At 36.7% G+C, this 23688-nt stretch overlaps 1 protein-coding gene across 1 annotated transcript in view; it reads right to left on the bottom strand.

The window, feature by feature from the left end:
• Window positions 1-23688, bottom strand: part of MALRD1 (MAM and LDL receptor class A domain containing 1) — a 573786-nt gene that overhangs the window by 252689 nt on the left and 297409 nt on the right. The window contains exons 28-29 of the mRNA XM_055545367.1: window positions 23160-23405; window positions 21088-21245 (exon numbers count right to left, since the gene is read on the bottom strand). Of these exons, the coding sequence (XP_055401342.1) occupies window positions 21088-21245; window positions 23160-23405 (404 nt within the window). The remainder of the gene's footprint in view (window positions 1-21087; window positions 21246-23159; window positions 23406-23688) is intronic.

Here is a 23688-nt window from a genome sequence, read left to right as displayed (position 1 = left end):
ATATATAAGATTTCCAAGATGTTTCATAAGAACCCAATGGTTCACAAAATATCTAGCCTATACAATTCTTTGGGGATAAGGTGACTCAGAAGATGCTGATTATCAATAGCTGTCATTAAATCCTTACACTTCTACTGAAGTGTAAGTATACTGAAATTGTACTCATTATCTCTTTTCCTGTAACTTTAATACATTTCTGAGAGTAATTACCAAATTTTATTTTCAAAATCCAACATCTTCCAGGCCATAGCTATGTAATTCCAATTATAAGCTGTGTGTCATATAAGTAGTAAAATACAACCTAAAATTAATTCATCTTCATCCCACAAATAGGTTTTTTTTCTTCCTGATTTCTCTATTCTTCCTGTATGTAAATTTTTACCCCAATCACTGAAACTAAATTGAGGACTGTGATCACTTTCTTTACCTGGCTACCCAGTTCCAGGTCACAAACCACTTATTTGACAATGCATTTTCAAAAATGTACTCTATGGTCTCCAACCTATTTGTGACAAAGTGGTTTATCAATTATTACTTTATAAGTTTTTAAAATTACATCTGAATGGATTTTATTCTTTCCTCCCACCTAGTTCATCCCATGTACTAACATCAGAAAAACCTTCTGGAAAAGGAATAGAGAGAATTTATTCAGGAGTTCAATTACTGAACACTATAGGCTATTATATAAAACTCTGTATAGTCTAGAACTAGGAAACCTTTTACTGAAAAAGACCACTAAATAATGTGCTACATTTAAAAGGAAATTGAACTCAGAGGGAAGGAGCAAATGTGAGGAAAGAAATTGGAAAACTCACTATTAAAAAAAAAAACAACAACTTACTATTTAGAAAAACAAGAAGAAAGTAGAGAATAATAATCTGGTTGATGGGTGAAATATGGGGATATACACTAATCTTTCCTAAAATTCTTACATATCTCGCGATTTAAAAAGAAATAGTCTAATTAAATTGTGTCCACTAAATACAGAGAAATTTAATTTATAATTTTCAAAGCAGAGATGGAAAACTAAAATAAAGAGAAGCTCTCAAAATCAACCTAATAGAAAGCAAGAAATCAGCAAAAGAAGTACAAGGTAAACATAGTAACTAATATTATTATTTAAGTATTTTTCTGCTTTCTCTGAGAATATGTCTATCGGTGTCTCAGACCTAAATCTGTAGTGTTGTAAAGCAACAAAAAGTTAAAGCTATTTCATAAAATGTCAGTGTAAAATTATTAATAGCCCCCAAATTTCAAAACTACCTAGTGGCAATTCATTGTTGTCATGGACTATGAAGAGAGACTCCAAAACTGAGCTGAAGTTCCTCATTTGTAAAATGGATAACTGTTTCATAATATTTTAAGAGAAGTAGAATGCATCATACATATGGCATACCAGCATATAGAACATACTCCAAAATTAATATTTACCATTACTTTTTCCCAAAAGTTTCAATCCATGTATAGCAGTGAGTTCAATTTACAAGAATAAAATTATCTTCTAAAGTACATCATATAAGAAAGGCTCTTTTCTTCCTTGTAAAATGGAATCTTTAATTTACAAAGGAATAACTTTTAATCTATGCAATGCATTGTCTATACTTATCATTACTAGGACAGAGGATAGTAATACACAAATCATGGATTTCTCTAGACAATGAGGAAGATTTTCATGGGAAAAATGGCAAGAGATTAGCTTGGGAGTAGAAGTAACAAGATAATTCTTTAGCTTTCTAGTGGCTGACTCAGCCTCCTCACAGTACTGATTTGTGAGTTCATCATTTGCAGGAGGAATGTGTCCCTGTGGGGCTTTAAGTTCAACCCTAAAGGTTCCAGTTGTCCTACATTTGCTCTAATGCTAATTTCTTAGCTCAGCATGTCTCCATCATGCAGATAGTATACACCGGGATTTCTCATTGAACATTTTGCAAATCTAAGTTTTCACATTATTTCAGAGACATTTTAGCCCTACACGAGACTCTTGAAAAATGGCAAACTTTGCTGCTGCTTTTCTTTGAGGGTTGATGGAGTTTTTCTAATACTGTATTTATTAATTACTTACTCAATTTATGCAGGGGAATTTTTGTGAGTCCAAACTCAGTTGCCCTTCTTTTAAAGAATCGATTCCATTCTAACCTTAAGACAGTCACATATTATATAATTTACTTATGCAATAACCGATATGAAGTAGAGATCTGAAAACGTGTCTGTACCATTTCACCACAAAGGTCATGCTGTCTTTAAAATTCTTTAATATAGTTTATAATTAAATAGCAAAATTTTCTCATACGAAATTCCAAATCACTGTTATGCTTAGAGAAATCTAGGAAAGTACTTAAAGTCCCTTGGTTTCTTGCCTGCTAGATGTTGAATGAAGACTGTGTGTGGAATTCATAAATCTCTACATTCTACAAACTGAGAGGCAGCCTTAGGTGATGGTTAAGATTTGAGTTCTCAAGCTGAACTGTCTGGATCTATAATCCAGCTCAATAACTTACTCAATATAGCAAGTTAATGAGTACTCTCTAATGCAGTTATACCATGGAAAGAAGAGTATTACAGTAATATCCTTTTCATAGAGTTAGCTTCCTTGATGGTTCTGCATTAAAGAATCTGCTTGCAATGCTGGAGACACGGGTTCGATCCCTGGGTCAGGAAGATTCCCTGAAGAAGGAAATGGCAACCTACTCCATTATTCCTGCCTGGAAAACCCCGTGGACAGAGGAGCCTCATGGACTATAGTCCACAGGGTCACAAAAGAGTCAGACATGACTTAGCGACTAAACAACTCCAACAACAAAAGAATAAACAAGATAACACATTTAGTTAAGAGGGTGCTTAGTTAGTAGGAAGAGAATAAGAATAGCTACTATTCATTGCTCCATTAAGCACACATTTTTCAATTTCCTTTTCCTGTTAAATGGTGTCTGGATAATATTGCTATTAGAGAGGCTTTGGTAAATGCTAACAGCTACAGCAACTATGGGCTTTTAGGATTAGTTATATCTATTCACAAACCTAAATATTTTGTTATGTTCTTCATATTTTAGCTGAGAAGGGTAAGATGATGGAATCTAAACAATACCTCCTGCTAACCCTGAATTTGATACATTCAAGGGTTGGTGCATACACCATGATAGACAATTGCTATGGCATTTAAAAACATCCTTCTCCCACTCACTGTGCCTAAGAGGGTGATCCAATATTCACCTTCTTTTTAAACCCAAAACTGTCCACTGTGATATCACACAAAATCATGTACTCATTGACAACACTTTTCCAAAAGTAAATTGTAGCACATTTACCAAAAAAGTCCAATTAAAGAGACAGTTAATAAAATTAACCTGGGAAAAATCCTTATGGTTAAATAACACTGAGAGACTATTTTGCTAGGAAACATCAACACCAAGAAGGTTCGTTCTTTTAAGGTTCTTTTACCCAAATTCAGCTCTTAATAGAGTTCAAGCCTGTAACCTCTATCTCACAAGCTAAATGGAATTCTAATGAATAATAAATTTATTATCAATTTGCTGCTATCATGTAACAGTTATTCCCAAGTGTGGCTGGTTAAAAACAGGTCCTCACTAAACATTGGAAGGAAAGAAGGAAAAAAGGAGGACAGTTCACTAGCTTCTATTTCTTTCTCTCCTTGCTTTTATCACCAAGGTTATTTCCTGAAGTGTACAATGTTCACACTTAACTGAAAGATTTAATTTAGATTTCCAGAGGTCAAGAGGCAGGCTTGTGCTATGCCATTCTTTTGATTTGAAATGCCTGATTATAGCTTAATCCCAAAGTGCAAATTATTCCATCTCAAATTTTAAAGTAGTGAGAAAATTGTCTGTCTCCTAGACTTGACATTCATGAGGACTGCTTCCAGGGTCATTCACAGTGACTTGTAACGAGGTTAAAAAAATCTGAACTACACTTGGGCACAAAATACCAAAAACCATTTACCCAACATCGCTAATTGTTAGAGAAGTGCAAATCAAAACTACAATGAGGTACACCACCTCACACGGTCAGAATGGCCATTATCAAAAAGTATACAGATAATAAATGCTGGAGAGGGTGTGGAGAAAAAGGAACCCTCTTACACTGTTGGGGGGGGGGTGAGTGTAAATTGGTGCAGCCATTGTAGAAAGCAGTATGGAGGTTTCCTAAATACTATAGAGAGCTACCATATGATGATCCTACAATCACACTTCTGTGCATATATGTGAAGAAAACCGTAATTTGAAAAGACACATGCACCCCAATGTTCATTCCAGCATTATTTTTACAACAGCCAAGACATGGAAACAATATCAATAGGCAGTGAAAAGATAAAGAAGACATGGTACATATGTACATTGCAATATTAATCAGCCAAGAAATTGAATGAAATAATGCCGTTAGCAACGACATGGATGGATCGAGAGATTATCATACTAAGTCAGATAAAGACAAGTGTCCTATAACATCATTTATATGTGGAATCTGAAAAAAAATATATACAAATGAACCTATTTAACAAAACAGAAACAGACTCGCAAACATAGTAAACAAACTTACATTTACCAAAGAGGAAAAGTAGGAGGGATAAATTAGGAATTTGGGAGAAACATATACACATTTCTATGTGGACAAGACTGAGCGACTTCACTTTCACTTTTCACTTTCATGCACTGGAGAAGGAAATGGCAACCCACTCCAGTGTTCTTGCCTGGAGAATCCCAGGGACGGTGGAGCTTGATGGGCTGCCGTCTATGGGGTCGCACAGAGTCGGACACGACTGAAGCGACTTAGCAGCAGCAGCAGCATGTATAAAATAAGCAACAAAGACCCACTGTGTAGCACAGGGAACAATACTCAATATTTTATAATAACCTGTATCTGATAGGTATATAGTGATATTTCCTTGTGGATTTAATTTGTATTTCCCTAACAGCTAGTAATATTGAAAACACATTCACAATTTTTTTTGCTATCTGTTGTAGTCTCTTCCGTAGAAGGCAATGGCACCCCACTCCAGTACTCTTGCGTGGAAAATCCCATGGGCAGAGGAACCTGGTAGGCTGCAGTCCGTGGGGTCGCTAAGACTTGGACACGACTGGACGACTTCACTTTCACTTTTCACTTTCATGCATTGGAGAAGGAAATGGCAACCCACTCCAGTGTTCTTGCCTGGAGAATCCCAGGGACGGGGGAGCCTGGTGGGCTGCCATCTATGGGGTCGCACAGAGTGGGGCACGACTGAAGTAACTTAGCAGTGGCAGTAGTCTCTTCATGTCTTTTGCCCATTATCTAACTAAATTGTTTATTTTGTTTGTTAATGTATTTCACTAATGTATGATTTTCACTGTTTGAAAATACCACCCATTATTTGATGGAATCTATTAGGAGGATAGACTATGTGATTCCTTGAAAAGAATCAAGAAGAGTCAAAACTGAACTGGAGGAGAAAGGATGGGAACTAGAATGTGCTGAAAGAGGGAATCCATGTGGAAGTTTGATATTTGTTTTTTTCTTTTGTGCTATGGGAATAGTCACATTCAGTCATTCTTCTACTGACTGACATTTGGGTCAATTCTAGCTTAGAGGTTTTATAAACTCTCTGCTTTGAATTTTTTAATGACTCTTAGACACACAAGCAATTATTTTCCTAGAAAATATGAAAATGAGGAACATAGCTGGATAACAGGGCCTATGCCATCTCAGTTTTACTTACTATTGCATAGCTATTTTCCAAAATTGTTATACCAATTTACAGTCTCACTAAGAGAAAAAAAAAAAATTTCATGGCTTGTTTTACTTTCTTGGGAACACTTGATATTGACTTTTTAATTTTTGCCCAGCAATTTCACATCAAATAATAGCTGCCTGTGTTTTGATTTGCATTATCCTGATCACTAGAGTGGAGCATCTCTTCATATGTTTAGTGACCATTTGTATCTTCTCTTAGGTGAAATACCTATTTATGTCTTATGCTTATTTGTCTGTGTTTTAGCAATCTGCAGGAATTCTTTGTAAAGAGAGAAAATAGGATAAGTTGGTTTAAAGTGCAGATTCTGGATCTTAAATCTTAAGATTTAACCTAGGCTTAAGTCAAGCCAGGTTTTAGGATGGATAGGGGTACAAGGAAGACCAGAGGTGGAGGAGTTAAACCTTCATCAGGAAGAGACATCCCCTCCTCATTTGAATAGGAAGAAAAGTTGTACCTGTATCTGGAGGTAGAAGGTGGACACAGGGCTATACATGGAAAACAAAACAAAACAAAAAATCTGAAATCATATTAATCATTGGATTATCCTTCTCATGTTCAGTGCTCTATTGGAGAGCTGGTACTCTGATAACAAAGTGTGGGCACTGGATTTTCTTCTCAGTAGAGAGCTACTGAATGAGGTGTCTACGGAACTATATCATGTTAATGTTCTTCCATCTGTGAGATATCGTGATTATTGGAACATTCGTCATGTGGGAGATGGGGAACAATGTTTTTTTAATGGACCATGTTGACATAACTCAATGTCCTTCCTTAGTTTAAAAACAAACATCTTAGGTTTATCTAGATACGTATTTGTCATGAATAACCTGACTCATAACAACATTCTGCTTTTCTAAACATTATCTCCTCAATGACAGACATCTTTAGCCAGGTTATGGGAGGCAAAGAATAACAGCTTGTGCTCCAAGCTTAACGCCTGAGGGGATCTCATCATGGCTCAGCTACAGTGAACACAGGCACAAAGTCCTATGCATCCAAACAGACAATGTGCGAGAATCAACACAGATAATGAGTTCTGGCATCAAAGAGAAGGGCAGTCAAGTGGAAACAATATGAAAATCCCCATTTAGAAAAGTGATCAAATTCACATTTGGGGATGATACATATATTAATACAATTTATTTTTAACAAAAGAACAAAAATAAATATTCTAATTTTTACTCTTTCTCCCTTTCCTAAACTCACTTTTCATTAAGAATCAATAGAAAAAAAAATGACTTAAAACTTATTAAATACTCTATAGTTTTCAAACAACACCCTCACCTATTATGGCACTGATGACTGTAGAACTGTTTCGGCTCATGCTATGACCATCATTTTATACGGTGGTTCAGTGGTAAAGAATCTGACACTGCAGGAGACAATCCCTGGGTCAGGAAGATCCCCTGGAGAAGGAAGTGGCAACCCACTCCAGTATTCTTGCCTGGGAAATTCCATAGACAGAGGAGCCTGGCAGGCTGCAGTCCATGGGGTCGCAAAGAGTCAGAAACAACTGAGCAACTAACTTTCAATTTTATATATATATATATATATATATATATATATATATATATAGTGTACATATGTGTGTATCTTTATATACACACACACACACACATATATATATATATATATATCATATATAGACCTTAAGGTCATGCCCAAGGTCATGAGTAATAAGTGGTACAGGTGGGATTCAAATCTGAAGGTCTCTCTGGCTACATATCTAATGGTCTTTTGACACACCCTGAAGCCTAGGGTGAAACTCTGTCAGTTAAATACTTCACACCTTGAGAAATGAGCTGATAGAGGTCTCAGTGTCTTGATCACTATGGTAAGATTCATCCACAGTGAAGACCAACTGCTATGTTTAGGGTGGTGTTATCTGAACTGGTGTCTGTCTATGCACTGGAAGGACAGATCATCTGATTCCTTGAAAGCCTCAAAGGAAGGTCAAACCCAGAGGAAAGGAGTAAGTCTGAGAATGAATTTTGTTTACCTTCCTACTGTCCAAAATAATAATTAAAACTCTGTAAAATCTATGACATACACCAAAGGCCGTTGGTGATTTTGCTTTGAATGAATAAATAAGATCAAAGAAGTATGTGGCTTTCTTCATTTGGTGACAACAGCAAAGTGGTTGTAGCAATCAAGGGGTCTCAGAGTACCAGACAGCAGCTAGAACAGAATAACTGATCACTGAAAATACTGTTGAGAGTTCCAGGCAGACGTACACAATGATGAGAGGCAGCTTCCTGGTAAACAATTCAACGGGGGATGTAAAAATAATTGCAAAAATATTAGATAATGGTGATCTTTCAAAGGGGAGAGAAGATGACCCTTCTCATGAATTTTTTGTTTATGTAGCTCATTCTCCATTCTACTTGCAGTTCTCACTTCCTTCTTCAGATAGAGCAAGTAAGATGTTTCCAGTATTCTTACCAAATTCAGAAATATTAAGAAAATTAATGTTAATATATCCATAAGACTACCAAGGACACATTTGCAATTTCAACTATTGTCACAAATTTAACTTCTTGCAGAATTTTTTGTTGTTGTCATTATGAAATACCTACTGAATAAATTGCGAATTATCTTCATGCATACATACATAGACGTATTCACATGGATATATTCACAGGCAATTACAAGGAAAAAATTAGTAAGCTTTCTTTCTCTTCTCTGTGTGTAGAATTTCATGTGTTTTCCAAGCAATTATCATGTATAAGAAGGTACAAATGGATGAAACAAGTACTGTGCCTGGGGTAATGATTCTGATCCTTGTGGTTCACACTGACATTATTAAATGTAACAGAACTTTTCAAAAGTGCTGACTAAAAAAAGTTAATACACCTTATGTGTGTGCAAAACATGACATGGAGCTATCACTTCCCCCCAGAGATCTAGGAAAACAAAGTGAATCTAGAGTCATCCATCAGCCACTCCAAACCAAGCACTGTCCTTTAGACGGCTCGTGGTCACTGCACAGCCATGCCTGCATTCATAAAATTTTCTTAGAAGTTTAGCAGTATCTGAGCTACTCAGAAAATCCTACATGTTTGAAGCTAGAGTTTGGAGGGGAAAAAAAGGGAGATTTTCAAGGAAGTAGGATATATCAGAAACTTCTAACAGAAAATAGAAAATATTGTATCTTAGCTACAAATAAATAATCTGGAAAAAAAAAAAATATGACCTGGTGCTCCAGATCAACAGTGTGCCTTTAATCATTTTATAAAATACAGAAGCATTTTTCAAGTACTGAGGTATCTATTTGAAATATTGTATGAGATTTTGCAAATGTTTATTACTGTGTGGATAGAACAGTAATAAAAAGAAGCATAAATGCACTGTAAAATCACTACTAACTGTATATCTGGAAAAATAAAACTGCTCACAATCTCTCGGCATCTAAGTAAACAAACTAAATTGCAAAAAAAAAATCAATTATATGTCCCCATATTTTGTGCTCAAATGTAGAAAGAAAATGAAAACAAAAAAAATTTCTTCTAATTCTGACTATTTCTTTTTCTTACCTTATCTTTTGTTTAGACATCTTTTGGAAGAAAAAACAACTCAAAATGAAATTGCTTTACAAAAGTTTAGCTTGTTTAGTGCTATTTAATGTTTTATTTTCTGTTCTTCTGTACATGTGTTTGTGTATGTTCTTTTGACTATTAAGAAAAATTAGCTCCAATTCTGATGAAGCTGAGAAAGATATTACTTTGAGTCTAACTTATAATTTAGAACTTTTTCCAAAAATAATTTAAATACCCCACTCGGTGCAAAATTAAATCCTGCTCTAAACTAAATAATTTTCTCATCACCTAGAAGCCATATGCATATCTAACTTTGGTGAGATTTTATTTGAAGAATGACCCCCAGTGAGGTAAAAAAAGAGTCAAGTTAACTCATTAAAAATATGACCCCTAAAATCCTTAAGGGCTCATGAATGCTGATGAAAAGAAACCCATAAATTCACAGAAAATATTATTTTACCCTTCTTTTTAACCTCAAGTCTCTATGTCACTTCAATTGCTAGCACTCAGAATAATGATCTCTCAGCTCATAAAACTGAAGAACTAAGTATGCTCTTTTGCCACCAAGAGGTTAGCATAAAATAGAAGACAAAGCAATGTACAATGATTATCTGTAGGATATAGTACATGGTGCATCTTGAATTGAAAATAAAATTGATCTATATTTGTAATCCATAACTAAGTCCTCAATGAATCAATCAGGGAATGTGCACGTTCAAGTCTTGATATGTGAATATATGACACAGGAAATAAAATGTTAAAGTCTTGGTCCATAAAGTAAATCCCTAAGAAAATGGTCTAATTCATAAAAAAGAACAGTAATTCAGCCAAGTCCATGCTTAACTCTATTTTTCCATTCTTGGGAGAATAACATCAACCGCAATATGACAGGGTTTTCAATTAGGACCACAAAGGTAGTAGTTTTATAAAGAATCTGTCTAGATGGCATAGATAATTCTGTATACAGGTCCTGCTCAAAAATTTCTTCCATTATCTTCCATTTTGCAAATTCCCTTCATTATATATTTACATATTGTTCTCCTTGTCTATATCTAAGTTCATTGAGATATTTGAAATCTGTCTTTTTTTTTTTTTCTAACAAGTACTTTATGTGCCTAAAATAAACTATTTTAGGGCTTCCCTGATGGCTCAAATGGTAAAGAATCTGCCTGCAACGCGGGAGACCTGGGTTCCATCCTTGGTTTAGGAAGATCCCCTGAAGAAGGGAATCTCTACCCACTCGAGTATTCTGGCCTGGAGAATTCCATGGACAGAGGAGCCTGGCAGGCTACAGTCCGTGGGGTCACAAAGAGTTGGACATGACTGAGAGATTTTCACATTCAAAATAAACTATTAATTACTTGAAAGGTCTAGTTCCAAATTCTCTTCCCCTAAACACTTTCACTCCACAAATACTCTAATAGCTTTGAATTCCTAGGATATTGAATGGTTTGTTCTCCATAGTTGGCATTTAATTATATATGGGAAGCCTGTATATTCACTAATTCATTTCAAGCACCTATTACATGCTATACACTAGACCTATGCTACATGCTAGAGATAAGTAAACAAGGTAGATACAGTTTCTGCAACATGAAAGCTCCCTAGCACTGGACTACAGAGCTTTACATGTAGACAATCAGGATGCAGTGTGATGGGGTCATAAGACATAGATCACTGGAATGGGAACACACGCCATTCAATTAGGACCCACACCATGACCCCAAGAGAAGTTCCTGTTCTAGGAATACAGCACAGCAAATCATAAGTCACCTTCTCAGATGGAGGACAACTTCAAAAGAGGATAATTAAATATCAAAGAACATTCCATTTTAGTGGGAGAGCTCTGATTGATTCTGATAGACTGAGTACCACACTGCTGCATTTTTGCAAACAGTTTAGTCCACTCTGAACTCACAGCCTTCATGACAGCAAGGAGTATATTCAATGGAAGTTCACTGAAGACTGCTTTGAATGCATGAATGGAAGAGTAATAGTATCCACAGAAGTAGGATCACAGCAGAATGTTACACAGAGCTTTGCTGACACAGGTCATAGATTATGAGAAAATATTCTTGACTTCTTTAGAAGATGTAGAGAGATGTACCAATCTGGACAATGGAAATTAATTCTAAATACTTTTCATCATTAAATGTGCTATATATTCATCTCATAGAGATAAGACTACCAACATAATTAGGATTTTCATTGTTTATTTTGACAATACATATGAGAGTGAATCATAGGGTTTTTTCTACTCCAACTCTATGATCTATAATTAGTAAAAACATATCACTGCCCCTGTAGCAGCCTGAGTCAGGCGTGTGATTCATTTAGAACAGTCAGCCCACAGATAAGCAATTTTAACCTTTTCCAGCAGAAACATATGCTGCAAACTCCAAAGAAAATTAACAGAGCAGGCATTATAAATTAACTGATAAGATAAATAAAAACTATACCAAGAGTCAAAAAAAATTAATTGATGAAAACTTACAAGTTCCCAAAAGTTGCTATCATGTGCCGAAGACTCAATTTTTCCAGCAATGCCCTCCCCAAAAATAAAAGAAAGTGAAAGAAAGAAGCGATATTTTGCCATGGCAAATTGGTTTTACATAGTGAAGATGCAAATATCAGGAAGTAAGCAAAAGTAGAGAGGAAATTAACCAATCCTCAGGATTCCCATCACTGGAGGAGGGCACAGCAACCCACCCCAGTATTCATGCCTGGAAAATCCCATGGACAGAGGAGCCTGGCAGGCTACAGTTCATGGGTTGCAAAGACATAACTGAAGCAGCTGAGCATGTACACACAGGATTCCCATTTAGGGCAGTCCATACATAATTGCGCTTCTGAATTTTCTGACATCAAATGGAGAGTAAGCAAGTGAAGTTACCAGCCAATTACACCTTGAATTAAAATTAAACATTAAATTTAAATTCAAAAGTGAGGTAAGTTACAATATTGTTTCTCTTCACTTTCTTCTACCAGACTTTATATTACATAAAAAGTCAATAGCTGTGACTCCTTATGACATTTGAAAAGACACTCCTGAAACTGGGTGATAAATCTCTCAATATTTTAATCCACTAACAGTCAGTTCAGAAGCTGCTGACTCTACCTGGCTGCAAGTCTGACAACCAGCAGCTGAAACAGCTCTTTGCTGTGGCAGCACCTAAACCTGTTTACAGTCATCCTGCTCTAAATTTGGTTCACATTGAATGTTATCTTCAGTGCCTTTAAGTTCCATTTATTGGGAACTGGAATTGCTTTTCCATGCAAAAAGTTCCTACTCAGACAAGATATTTATATATTTTAAACAACAAATAAGGTAGATACACTTATGAAATTAAAAATTCACAAGACCCTTTATAAGAGAAGGATCTGGGTTTTTAAGAGGGTCAGAACATGGATGGGGGAAACTTGAACTAAAATTTGGTATTTTTTTTCCAACTGTGAATACAGGCAACAAACTCACAAATATTGATAGCACTTGTGACTTTCCCACCAATAATAGTAACAAATATTTTAACATCACTTTAAAGTGACATAACTGTCTCAAAAATATCATTTATGTCTATCAATCTTTGGAATAATAGTTATTTTATCTTCCATTAAATTTTGTCCTTTACAATTTGTCACAAATTTACTATATCATGATTTTGGAATTTTAAAAGTATTTTAATAATTAGCATTATTTTTTTCTGGCCACACAGCTTGCAGTATCTCAGTTCCCCAACCAGGGATCAAACCTGTGCCCCCTAGAGTACAAGTGCAGAGCCCTAACCACTGGACTGCCAGGGAATTCCAAATAATTAGTATTAATTAACTAGTTTTCTTTGTAAGTCTAGCATTTTATACACTTATAAGTATTCCGAGAAGTAATTCAGAAGCTCAGCTGATTTCCAAGGAAGCTGTAAAACACACAAACATGGACAATTGAGAATCCATGACCTTGAAGATTTCTGCTTTAATTTACAGGGTCTCAGTTTTCAAAAAGGAAAAAATTATTACTAAGTTTGATCATACTAGTAAGCAGAGAGGGGAGGGAGAGGAAGATTCTAAAAAACAACAGATGTTTGCAACAGCTTTAAAGATTTCATGTTTGAATAAAAATTAAGAGCTTTAGTCTAGCTAGATTTCTGTCTTACAAAAAACAAATTATGTTGCTTCTAACTCATTCTTTCTTCATCAACATTAAAACGCAGCTATGAATCATGATTCTGAAATTTTTGAAATATTTATATATCAACCAGAGTGATTTAGATAAATGTGGCTATTATTACTAGATGTTGACGAGCTGTTCCCCTCCCCCCCCAAAAAAAAATCTGTAAAAGTTGCTAAACACAAACTAATCCTTTCCCCTCTTTAACATGTGTGGGACAGGCTGTGGATTTATTATTATGGAGAGACAGAAATCTCTAAAACGTACGATCTCAGAGCCACAGGAAAACTTTGATGAGATATGTTTGCCTCCTCAGCATGAGAATGTTTTAAATTCTAAAAGCAGAAGTGGAATGCAGTAGTTTAGAGATGGATTTTAGAGCCAGAATTGGCTTTAAACCTGATGATACTGCTTATTATTTATGTGATTTGGGTCTCAGTGTCATGGTCTGTTAAATTAGAACAAAATATCTACCTTGCAGATTTATTCTGAAGATTAAGTGAATTACTATGTATAAAAGACATCTATGATATATAAACAATAAATCACCAAGATATGGAAGCAAACTAAGTGTCTATCAACAAATAAATGAATAAAGATGACATTGTATGTATCAGTTCAGTTCAGTTTATCAGTTGTGACCCCATGGACTACAGCACACCAGGCTTCCTTGTCCATCACCAATTCCTAGAGCTTGCTTAAACTCATGTTCATTGAGTCAGTGATGCCATCCAACCATCTCATACTTTGTTGTCCCCTTTTCCTCCTGCCTTTAATCTTTCCCAGCAGCAGGGTCTTTTCAAATAAGTCAGTTCTTCACATCAGGTGGCCAAAGTATTGAAAATTCAGCTTCAGCATCAGTCCTTCCAGTGAATATTCAGGAATGATTCTCTTTAGGATTGACTAGTTTGATCTCCTTGCTGTCCAAGGGACTCTCAAGAGTCTTCTCCAACACCACAGTTCAAAAGCATCAATTCTTTGGGACTCAGCTTTCTTTACAGTCCAACTCTCACATCCATACATGACTACTGGAAAAACCATAGCCTTGACTAGACAGACCTTTGTTGGCAAAGTAATGTCTCTGCTTTTGAATATGCTGTCTAGGTTGGTCATAGCTTTTCCTTCAAGGAGCAAACATCTTTTAATTTCAAGCTGCAGTCAGCATCTGCAGTGATTTTGGAGCCCAAGAAAATAAAATCTCTCACTGTTTCCATTGTTCTCCCATCTATTTGCCATGAAGTGATGGGACCGGATGCCATGATCTTCATTTTTTGAAGGTTGAGTTTTAAGCCAGCTTTTTTACTCTCATCTTTCACTGTCATCAAGAGGCTCTTTAGTTATTCTTCACTTTCTGCCATAAGGGTGGTGTCATCTACCTGTCTGAGGTTATTAATATTTCTACCAGAAACCTTGATTCTAGCTTATGTTTCATCCAGTCTAGCATTTTGCATGATATACTCTGTATAAGTTAAATAAGCAAAGTGACAACATACAGCCTTCATGTACCCCTTTCCCAATTTGGAACCAGTCCATTGTTCCTTGTCTGGTTCTAATTGTTGCTTCTTGACCTGCATACAGATTTCTCAGGAGGCAAGTAAGGTGGTCTAGTATTCCAATCTCTTTAGAATATTCCACAGTTTGCTGTGATCCATACAGTCAAAGGCTTTAGTGTAGTCAATGAAGCAGAAATAGATGTTTTTCTGGAACTCTATTGCTTTTTCTATGATCCAACGGATGTTGGCAATTTGATCTCTGGTTCCTCTGCCTTTTCTAAATCTAGCTTGAACATCTGGAAGTTCTCGGTTCACATACTGTTGAAGCCTAGCTTGGAGAATTTTGAGCATTACTTTGCTAGCGTGTGAGATGAGTACAATTGTGCAGTAGTTTGAACATTCTTTGGCATTGCCTTTCATTGGGATTGGAATGAAAATTGACCTTTTCTAGTCCTGTGGCCACTGCTGAGTTTTCCAAATTTGTTACATATTAAGTGCAGCACTTTCACAGCATCATCTTTTAGGATTTGAAATAGCTCAGCTGAAATTCCATCACCTCCACTACGTTTGTTCATATTGATGCTTCCTAAGGCCCACTTGACTTTGCCCTCCTGAAATACAGGCCACAAACTCACACATAAAAGCAAATATTACTAACCCTAACCTTAACCATACAAAATGAATGAAATCTTGCCATTTGCAACACTATGAACATAGACATTATACTTAGTGAAATATGTTAGAGAAAGACAAATACTGTATGTTTTCATTTATATGTGGAATGAAAAATAAAACAGAGGAATATAACAAGACAGAATAGATTTATAGATACAGAGAACAAGCTAGTGGCTACCAGTGAGGAGAGGGGTGAGGGGAGCGGCAAGATACGAGAAGGGAATTAAGAGGTAGAAAGTACCAGGTGTAAAATAAATGAGATACAAGGATGTAATGTACAGCATAGTGGAAAAAAACATTATTTTATAAAGATTTAAAGGAAGTATAACCTATAAAAATACTGAATCCCTCTGTTGTACACCTGAAACATACAACATAGCAAATCAACTATACTTTAATAAAAAGAAGAAAGAAATCGGTCAATAAGTAGAGGTTTGTCCAAAAAGTAGTTGTAGTAGTTTGGAATAGAAATGGAAGTGAAACAGCAATATAGTAGTTAAAAGGACAATCTGCAGTGCTGACCATATGAGTCTCTTGAAGAGTAAAACTCTAGGCTCAATTAAACTAATTAACTAGTCTCTTAATAGAAGGGACTCCACTGGCTGCCTAGTGGGAAGCAATAGAGGTATCTAAAAGAGATAGATGTGAAATAAGTAGTGAGAAGTTCAGAAAAAACTCTTAGTCAAAAATATATGGGGGATAAAAATTGCCCACTGTTGTGCAGCAGAAATCAACACAAAATGTTAAGCAATTTTCCTCCAAATTAAAAAAAATAATAATAAATTTTAAAAAATAAAACAAAAAACAAAAAAAAACCCACTGGCATGTTCTCTAAGGAACATTTGTTTTACATAAACCATGGTGTTGTGATCTTGTGGCTACTAATTAATCAAACTCTGGGTGTGTTGATCTCTTGTAAGTCTATCATTTGAAATGCAAAGATCAACTTTTCTCCCTTGATTTGACTAAGGTCAATAATATAATAGTATCAAAACTACTCAGATTGAATTGTTAACACACTGAAACAACTCCAGAAAAGCAAATAAAGTTCTGGTACTAAAGTTTAGTTTAATGAATTTACAGCTCCCAATGCACATGACTGGCTTTGAGAAAATCAATTTGCTATATACAACTGCTGTGTAGCCCCTCTATCCATATTCTCTACATCCTTTTCTCTGAAATAATGAATCAAATCTCAACAACGTGATTAAAATAGCATCAGATATTCAATAGGCAGAAAAGATCGAAAGATGTCTAAGTACAAAAGCCTGTCTGACATTCTCTTAGGCACATTAGTATTAGTAATTAGCTGTAAATCTCACATTAGGACTGTGGGGGTTGTGTGTGTGCACGCACCAGGGATGGGGTAGTGGTGAGTGAGAAAGGATGAAGGTGCTCACTTTTGTCAGTGGACCCTTACGCCCAAATGAAGCTCCTTGTTTGCTAGGCTGAGGGTAAAATCAGAACCAGAACAGCCAAGTAGGCAGTTCTTCCAAGTAGGCAAAGGAATCTGGCCTTTCCTTTGTTGATTTGACATTTTCCACTGCCTACTGAACAAAATCTGTATTTCCATACTGAATATGATTTTTAGATAGACTTTCCAGGAAGTCAAGTACGTAAGATCTCTGAATTAGAAGTCAGGAAAACTGAATTTGCATCTTAACTTTTTTCTTAAAATACCATATGAGCTGGGACAAGAAAGACAACCTCATAATCTTAGTTCCTTCATCTGTAAAATGAATAGTTTAAACATACTTCGAAGGACCTTACCAGCCCGAAAATTTTCTGAATCACTAAGCAAGATAAAGCAATAGGCTAATTTAATTACTCTCTTTCATCATAACTAGGTTGCTATAATCAGGAGGGCTCTCCTGAAATAACATTATTTTCCTCCACTTCAGGCTTGAATACATTATGTTTTCTATCACAGTGGCATAATGGATAGTCCTGAAGACCTCCCGTCAAATAGATTCAAATTCCCTATAGCATGAAGTCATCTTGATTAAAATATCAACAGTTTATCACAGATGGAGTTGCTCCAAAACACAATAATGCCCTTCAGGCAGCAGGTGTTTCTGCATTTTATTCGCAAGACTAGTTGAAAAGATGCAAAGGCCTTTTGTTTCATGATGAAACTAGAAATTTTACCTAGGAAAACAATTTATCAAATGCATGTAAACTTTAAAATTCCCTCAATTCTTTTTTACATATTAAAATCAACATATTACTCATCATTAAGTCCATCAGAAAAAATTGACCTGAAAAATGTGTAAAATTAAATATATTTGTAAAAACAAGTTAACTTTCATGCTGTAGCTCTAACTCTACCCCTAAGCATTTGTTTCATATTTTTTAAACCTTAGATGGTTTCAAAAGCTATATATTAAAATTTAATGAGAAATTTCATATTGAATGTATGAGTTAAAAGGTAGGTAAAAATGATAGATGATATCAAGAGCAAAGTGCAGTGAGGTCGCTCAGTCGTGTCCGACTCTTTGCGACCCCATGGACTGTAGCCTACCAGGCTCCTCTGTCCATGGGATTTTCCAGGCAATAGTCCTCAAGGGGATTGCCATTTCCTTCTCCAGGGGATCTTCCCAACCCAGGGATCGAACCCGTGTCTCCTGCACTGTAGACAGATGCTTTACCATCTGAGCCACCAGGGAAGACTATCAAGAGCAAACATACTATTTTAGAAACGAATCATGGTGTCATATGGCAGAAATCAACACAACATTGTAAAGCAATTATCCTTCAATTAAAAATAAATTTAAAAATAAAAATAATAAATTTTAAAAAGAAAAGTGAATTATTATTATATGCAGAAAAAGGCATGACTCAGTATGTGATACTGCAGTTATGATTTGCAGTCAACAACACTACCCTTTAGAACTATATGGTTATAAAATTATTGGTCAATGCTTTCATGCCTTTTGCATCTGAATGTATATATATATATTTCAGACTTAGATTACAGATTCTCCAGGTTAGACTTTAATCATGCACGTAATGTGTAATGGCCATTCCTTCACAAGGATTATCCCAAACAATGGTTGTCCTGAGCCCAGCGATGGGCTCCTCTGGGGAAGCACCACTCCTTTCCTCTAGTCCCTTCATCCTGCAATCCCTTCTCTGAAGAGCTGAGACAGACATAAGAACTAAGTCTCAAGGCTTTGCCTTCACTATGTTATGATGTATCTATTGAAATAGTATAAATATAAATGAACAGTCAGTCATAAGGAAGAATTTCTGGAGCTGTGAGAGACACTTACAAAAGGAATAGTCATGGTTGGCAAAAGTGTAGAGGAAAGATTTGTGAAAGGCTGAATCTACCCGATTGTGTTGGACCTGATGTGGAAGAAAACCATGGGAACACAGAAGGAGGCATTCCTGAGAAAAAATAGAGGAGACTGGGCCGGGGACACCATATGCATATACTGGGTCCATTCTAAAGGATACGGAGCACAGAAAGAAAGAAAAGGTAGCATTCACACCCCTGCTGTGGTTACCACCTGGCGAGGACAATTTCCAACTAATGAGTGAGGTGAAATCCAACATGCTTCCACACAGACAGAAGCCTAAGCAGTACTTTGTAATGATGATCAAAAATATGTATTATGTTAATTACCAAAATGAAATGATTGCCCTAATTCACGAATATCAAATCAATATATGGTATGAAAGATTTCTCCTTGTAATAAATGTAACTAAATAATAATAGGCATTTTTTTTTATACAATAGGAATATAGGTCTTTAAAGTTGCTATTAAATGTCCAGAGGAATTGGGAGGAATATGGGAGGTCAATGTGACTTGATAGGAAGACATATATGTCAAATCAGTATAATTTTATAGTAAAGTTTTTTCTAGTAATATAAAGCTTGTTACTATAAGAGGTGAGAAATGTAAATATGAGTGAAGTAAATAATAAAGGCAAAATCCAATGCATCAAACCCTTCACATGGCACTGTTGAAAAAAGACAACTTGCTCAAAATGGATTCACTTGTGCTAAGCACCATGACAGTAAACTAAGACCTTAATACCTAATTTAATTGCAGTTTCAACTTCCCTCAGGAAAGTAATCTTAACCAGTCAGAACTAGAGAAATTATCTGTCCAACAGAACCCCTCCATCCTCCTTAGGAGGGGACGTTCCCTGAAACAATGCATTTTTTTTTTTTTTTTTTGCTAATAATTTCCTTTTCCTGCCCCCTTTCTGCCTTTGAAAACCTTTTTTGTTTCTATAACTTGGCAGAATTCCTTTCTATCTCCTACATGGGATGCTGCCAAACTCATGAATCGTTCAAGAAAGCAAATTAATCGTTAAATTTCCTCAGTTGAAGTTTTGTTATTTAACAGTACAGACCATATAGCCCAGTGTCACATTCAATAGAGTACTGGAAAATATTCTTCTAAGAACTTTAAGCACTGTATTTCAGTAAGTTTCCATATTTAAATATAAGAATAAATCGTTGTGATATTTTCTGCATGTATTTTATTAGGCAGGCTTTTCTGCATTATTAGAGAAGGGTTCTAAATTATAAAGTTAGCTCAGGTTTCAGATAAAACATGAACTATGCAGCCACGAGCTATTCAGACAAATGAGGCCTTTGATATTCTGCTCAGGCATTGTCCATCAGTGTGGGGCACTTCACCAAAGCCCATGTGTGAGAAAATAGCAACAGCCTAAAAAGCATGTCTTTAGAGTAAGCTTTCTTGGAATTCTAAAGAGATTCCTGAAATGAACACACATGTGTGTACATACATGCAGGCATGCATGTATGCACACACACACACACACACCCCATCTTTTTGCTGCTGCTGTAACTTGCCAAAGAGTCAAAGTATGTGAACCAAGTCTCATTAATATTAATATACACTTTGTTACTTTGCTCCCCAAACACTGTCACTCTGTTAAACTAAATTAAAGCCCTGTCAGAAACATCTGATTAATCCCCAGTAAGAAAATGTATTACGGTGTCATAGTTAATAAGCGGTTCCATGTAATCAAACCTTGATCATTCTCCTGAGCAGTCCTGTCCTTTGTATGCTGTACTTAGGACCAGAATGTTTCACATTAATTTCTTTAATGATCATTCATATATTAATTACAATGGATAGCTACTCTTCTTTCAGATGTACAAATCATCTAGATTCTTTCAGTGAGGAGGATAGGCAAGGAAATACCCAAATAGAGTGAAGAAACTTGTGGGTCTTAGACTAACTTACCACAAAGAGTTTCTGAGAGTCACTTACAACCTGTGTTACAACCTGTTGTATGATGTTGAGCTCAAAGCTGGTTCCTGTGCCCAGTTTACCAAATTCCACAAAACATCTGAACCACAAGCAGCATCGCCCTCCGATGGGAGGAGGCCTTCCAGGCCAGGGCAGCAGAGTTGTGATAAACTCCCTTTGGCCATGTGCTGCCTGTAGGAAACTTCACGAAGCTCAGAGGCATCACCAACTGAAATCTTACCTTAATGAGGATCTGAATGGACCCCGTGGCTTTTGTGGATATGAAATACCAGAAGCTCATGGTGCAGGCAGCACTGGATTCTTGCCACAGGCCACTCTTGAGGTGTGCTTCTTCGCCCCGCAGGCCCACTGGAGTAGCTTCCAGATACAGGAAGTGCCCTGGGAACAAGATGAGATTCAGATCATGCCAAAATAACATGGAGAGGATCATTTTAGTTTTCCTATCGTAGAGTTTTTAATTACATTTCATAGGATCTCAACTGCCAAAGGTATTTCTACTTGAAAGAGAAAGGAAATCTAATAGCCTTGCCTCCAGCCCACTGACAGAACAATTTCCAACTGTCTGTGCTTTTAGCAAAGTACTTCACAGTGTGCAGATGAACTGATCTGACAGAATATTTATGCCATGGACTCAATGAGACAGTTACAGAAATCATTGCATGGACTCCCCAAACTATCCAGTTACTGTGAAACAATGCAAAGATTGTCTACGAAATATAAATAAAGAAATATGACATGCTTTCAAAAAGTCAGTCACCTTTTGAGTGCACAAATAAAATGCTGAGAATTTTAATATACAACATACAAGGAAAGATACTGAGTTTTTGGCTTGTTTATCCAAATGTCCAAAACATTTTACGTATGTAGAGCTGAGTGTTAGAATGGGACTCAGGCCTTCCTTTCTCTGGCATGGTTGGCCCGGCTGGGAGAGCTCTGTTTTATCATGTGCTGTGTGCTTAGTCTCTCAGTCATGTCTGACTGTTTAAGACCCCATGGGCTATAGCCCACCAGTCTCCTCTGTCCATGGGGATTCTCCTGGAAAGAATTCTGGAGTGGGTTGCTCTGCCCTCCTCCAAGGGATCTTCCTGACCCAGGGACCGAACCCAGGTCTCCTGCATTGCAGGCGGGCTCTTTAGGGAAGCTACCAGGGAAGCCCCTGTTTTATCATAGGCCTATGAGTCTCAGTGAACTCCGGGAGTTGGTGATGGATAGGGAGGCCTGGCGTGCTGCGATTCATGGGGTCGCAAAGAGTCAGACATGACTGAGCGACTGATCTGATCTGATCTGATCTGATGAAACTTCAATATTTAAACACCTTTATTCTACTCTGTAACAGCCAGGAATTCAAGATCCCTTCTTTATTCTGCTAATGACTTTTACCTCTTGACCAAAGAATATGAGAAATAGGTTCAGCTCACTGTAAAAATGAGCCATCCCAAGCACCCTTCACAGAGATGATCTTACAGCTACATCTGCACAGCACCTTTAGGGCTTTCTACTGCCTGTCCCCAAATACAGATCATCTCCCTTGATCCTGACAACTCCAGGGCAAATTTTATTATCTCCATTGGACAGAGGAGAGATTTGAGAATCTGAAAAGTTACATGACTTGCTACTGATCAAATAAATGGTAGAATTCAAGGTTATTGATTACAAATGTGTCATTTAGAAGAGGTACCCGAGGGCAGGCTATGTTATCATCTATCTACAATTATCAAAGCAATATTCAGTTTTAATTACTCACTGTTATATGTTACATAGTGTCCCCCCAAAAGATGTGAAAGTCCTAATTCCTGTCCCAGTTAATGTGAGCTTCTTTGGAAATAGGGTTTTTGCTGATGATTAAGTTGAAATAAAGTCATGAAGGTGGCCTCTAGTCCAATAAGATTATTGTAATGAAAAGGGAAAATTTAGACACATACATAGAGGAAAGACAACGCAAAGACAGAAAGAGAGTTCCACCTACAAGCCAAGTAGCATGTGAAGCTACCAGAAGCTAGTGAGAGGCAAGGGATAGATTATTCTCCTTCAAAATCCTCAACAGGAACCACCAGCCCTACTGACACCGTGATTTCAAATTTCTAGCCCCCAAACTGTGAGACAATAAATGTCTGCTTTTAACACCACCCTGCTGAGGCTGTCTGCTATGCAGTCCTGGGAGACAAAGGTACTCATTAAATGTTTGACTTAGTTGCCCTGACACCACAGTGGTCTTTCTGATGCTCTCAGGAAAGACAATGTGATGCTCACTGTGAATAAAAGTAGAGTAACTGGAACAACCTGATAACCTACCATTTTCATTTCCAAGTGTGTGGTCTCTGGGAGGTCTTAGGCTTTGTGGAGAGCCGACCCCCAAAATCCAATCGAAGTTTTCAGCCAAGGAGTTTTGCCAACCACACCAGCCTTTTTCAAAAGTACAGGAGCCGCCGCATTCATTTTCATCAGTATAATCTCCGCAATCATCTACAAAATTACAGCTCTGCTCCGGTTTAAAACATCTGCCATTCTGACATTCCCGATAGCCATGTGGACAGTAACCTAAAAAACAAACAAACAAAAAGGATGAGGAAACACTCCCACCATGTTTATGAGGTTAAAAAGTAGGAAGAGTAGATTCCCTTTAATATGTAAAGAAACATAAGGTTCTTGGGAGTTTGGGGTGTCTGACCCCTGCCTCTCTCTTCCCTAATCTCTCCAGGGTTCTGGTCTATGGCTTATTCACAAGCTTCATTCAAAATGAAAACAATCAATCATTTTATTGATCTAGGAATGTACTCCAATCGTCCTCAAATGCAGCATGTCCTGTGAGCTATCCTCAAAG

Source organism: Bubalus kerabau, chromosome 13, assembly GCF_029407905.1.
Source record: "Bubalus kerabau isolate K-KA32 ecotype Philippines breed swamp buffalo chromosome 13, PCC_UOA_SB_1v2, whole genome shotgun sequence".
In the NCBI taxonomy this organism is placed as follows: Eukaryota; Metazoa; Chordata; class Mammalia; order Artiodactyla; family Bovidae; genus Bubalus; species Bubalus kerabau.
The sequence above is the reverse complement of the archived record's forward strand: the minus strand, read 5'-3'. Positions and strand labels throughout refer to the sequence as shown.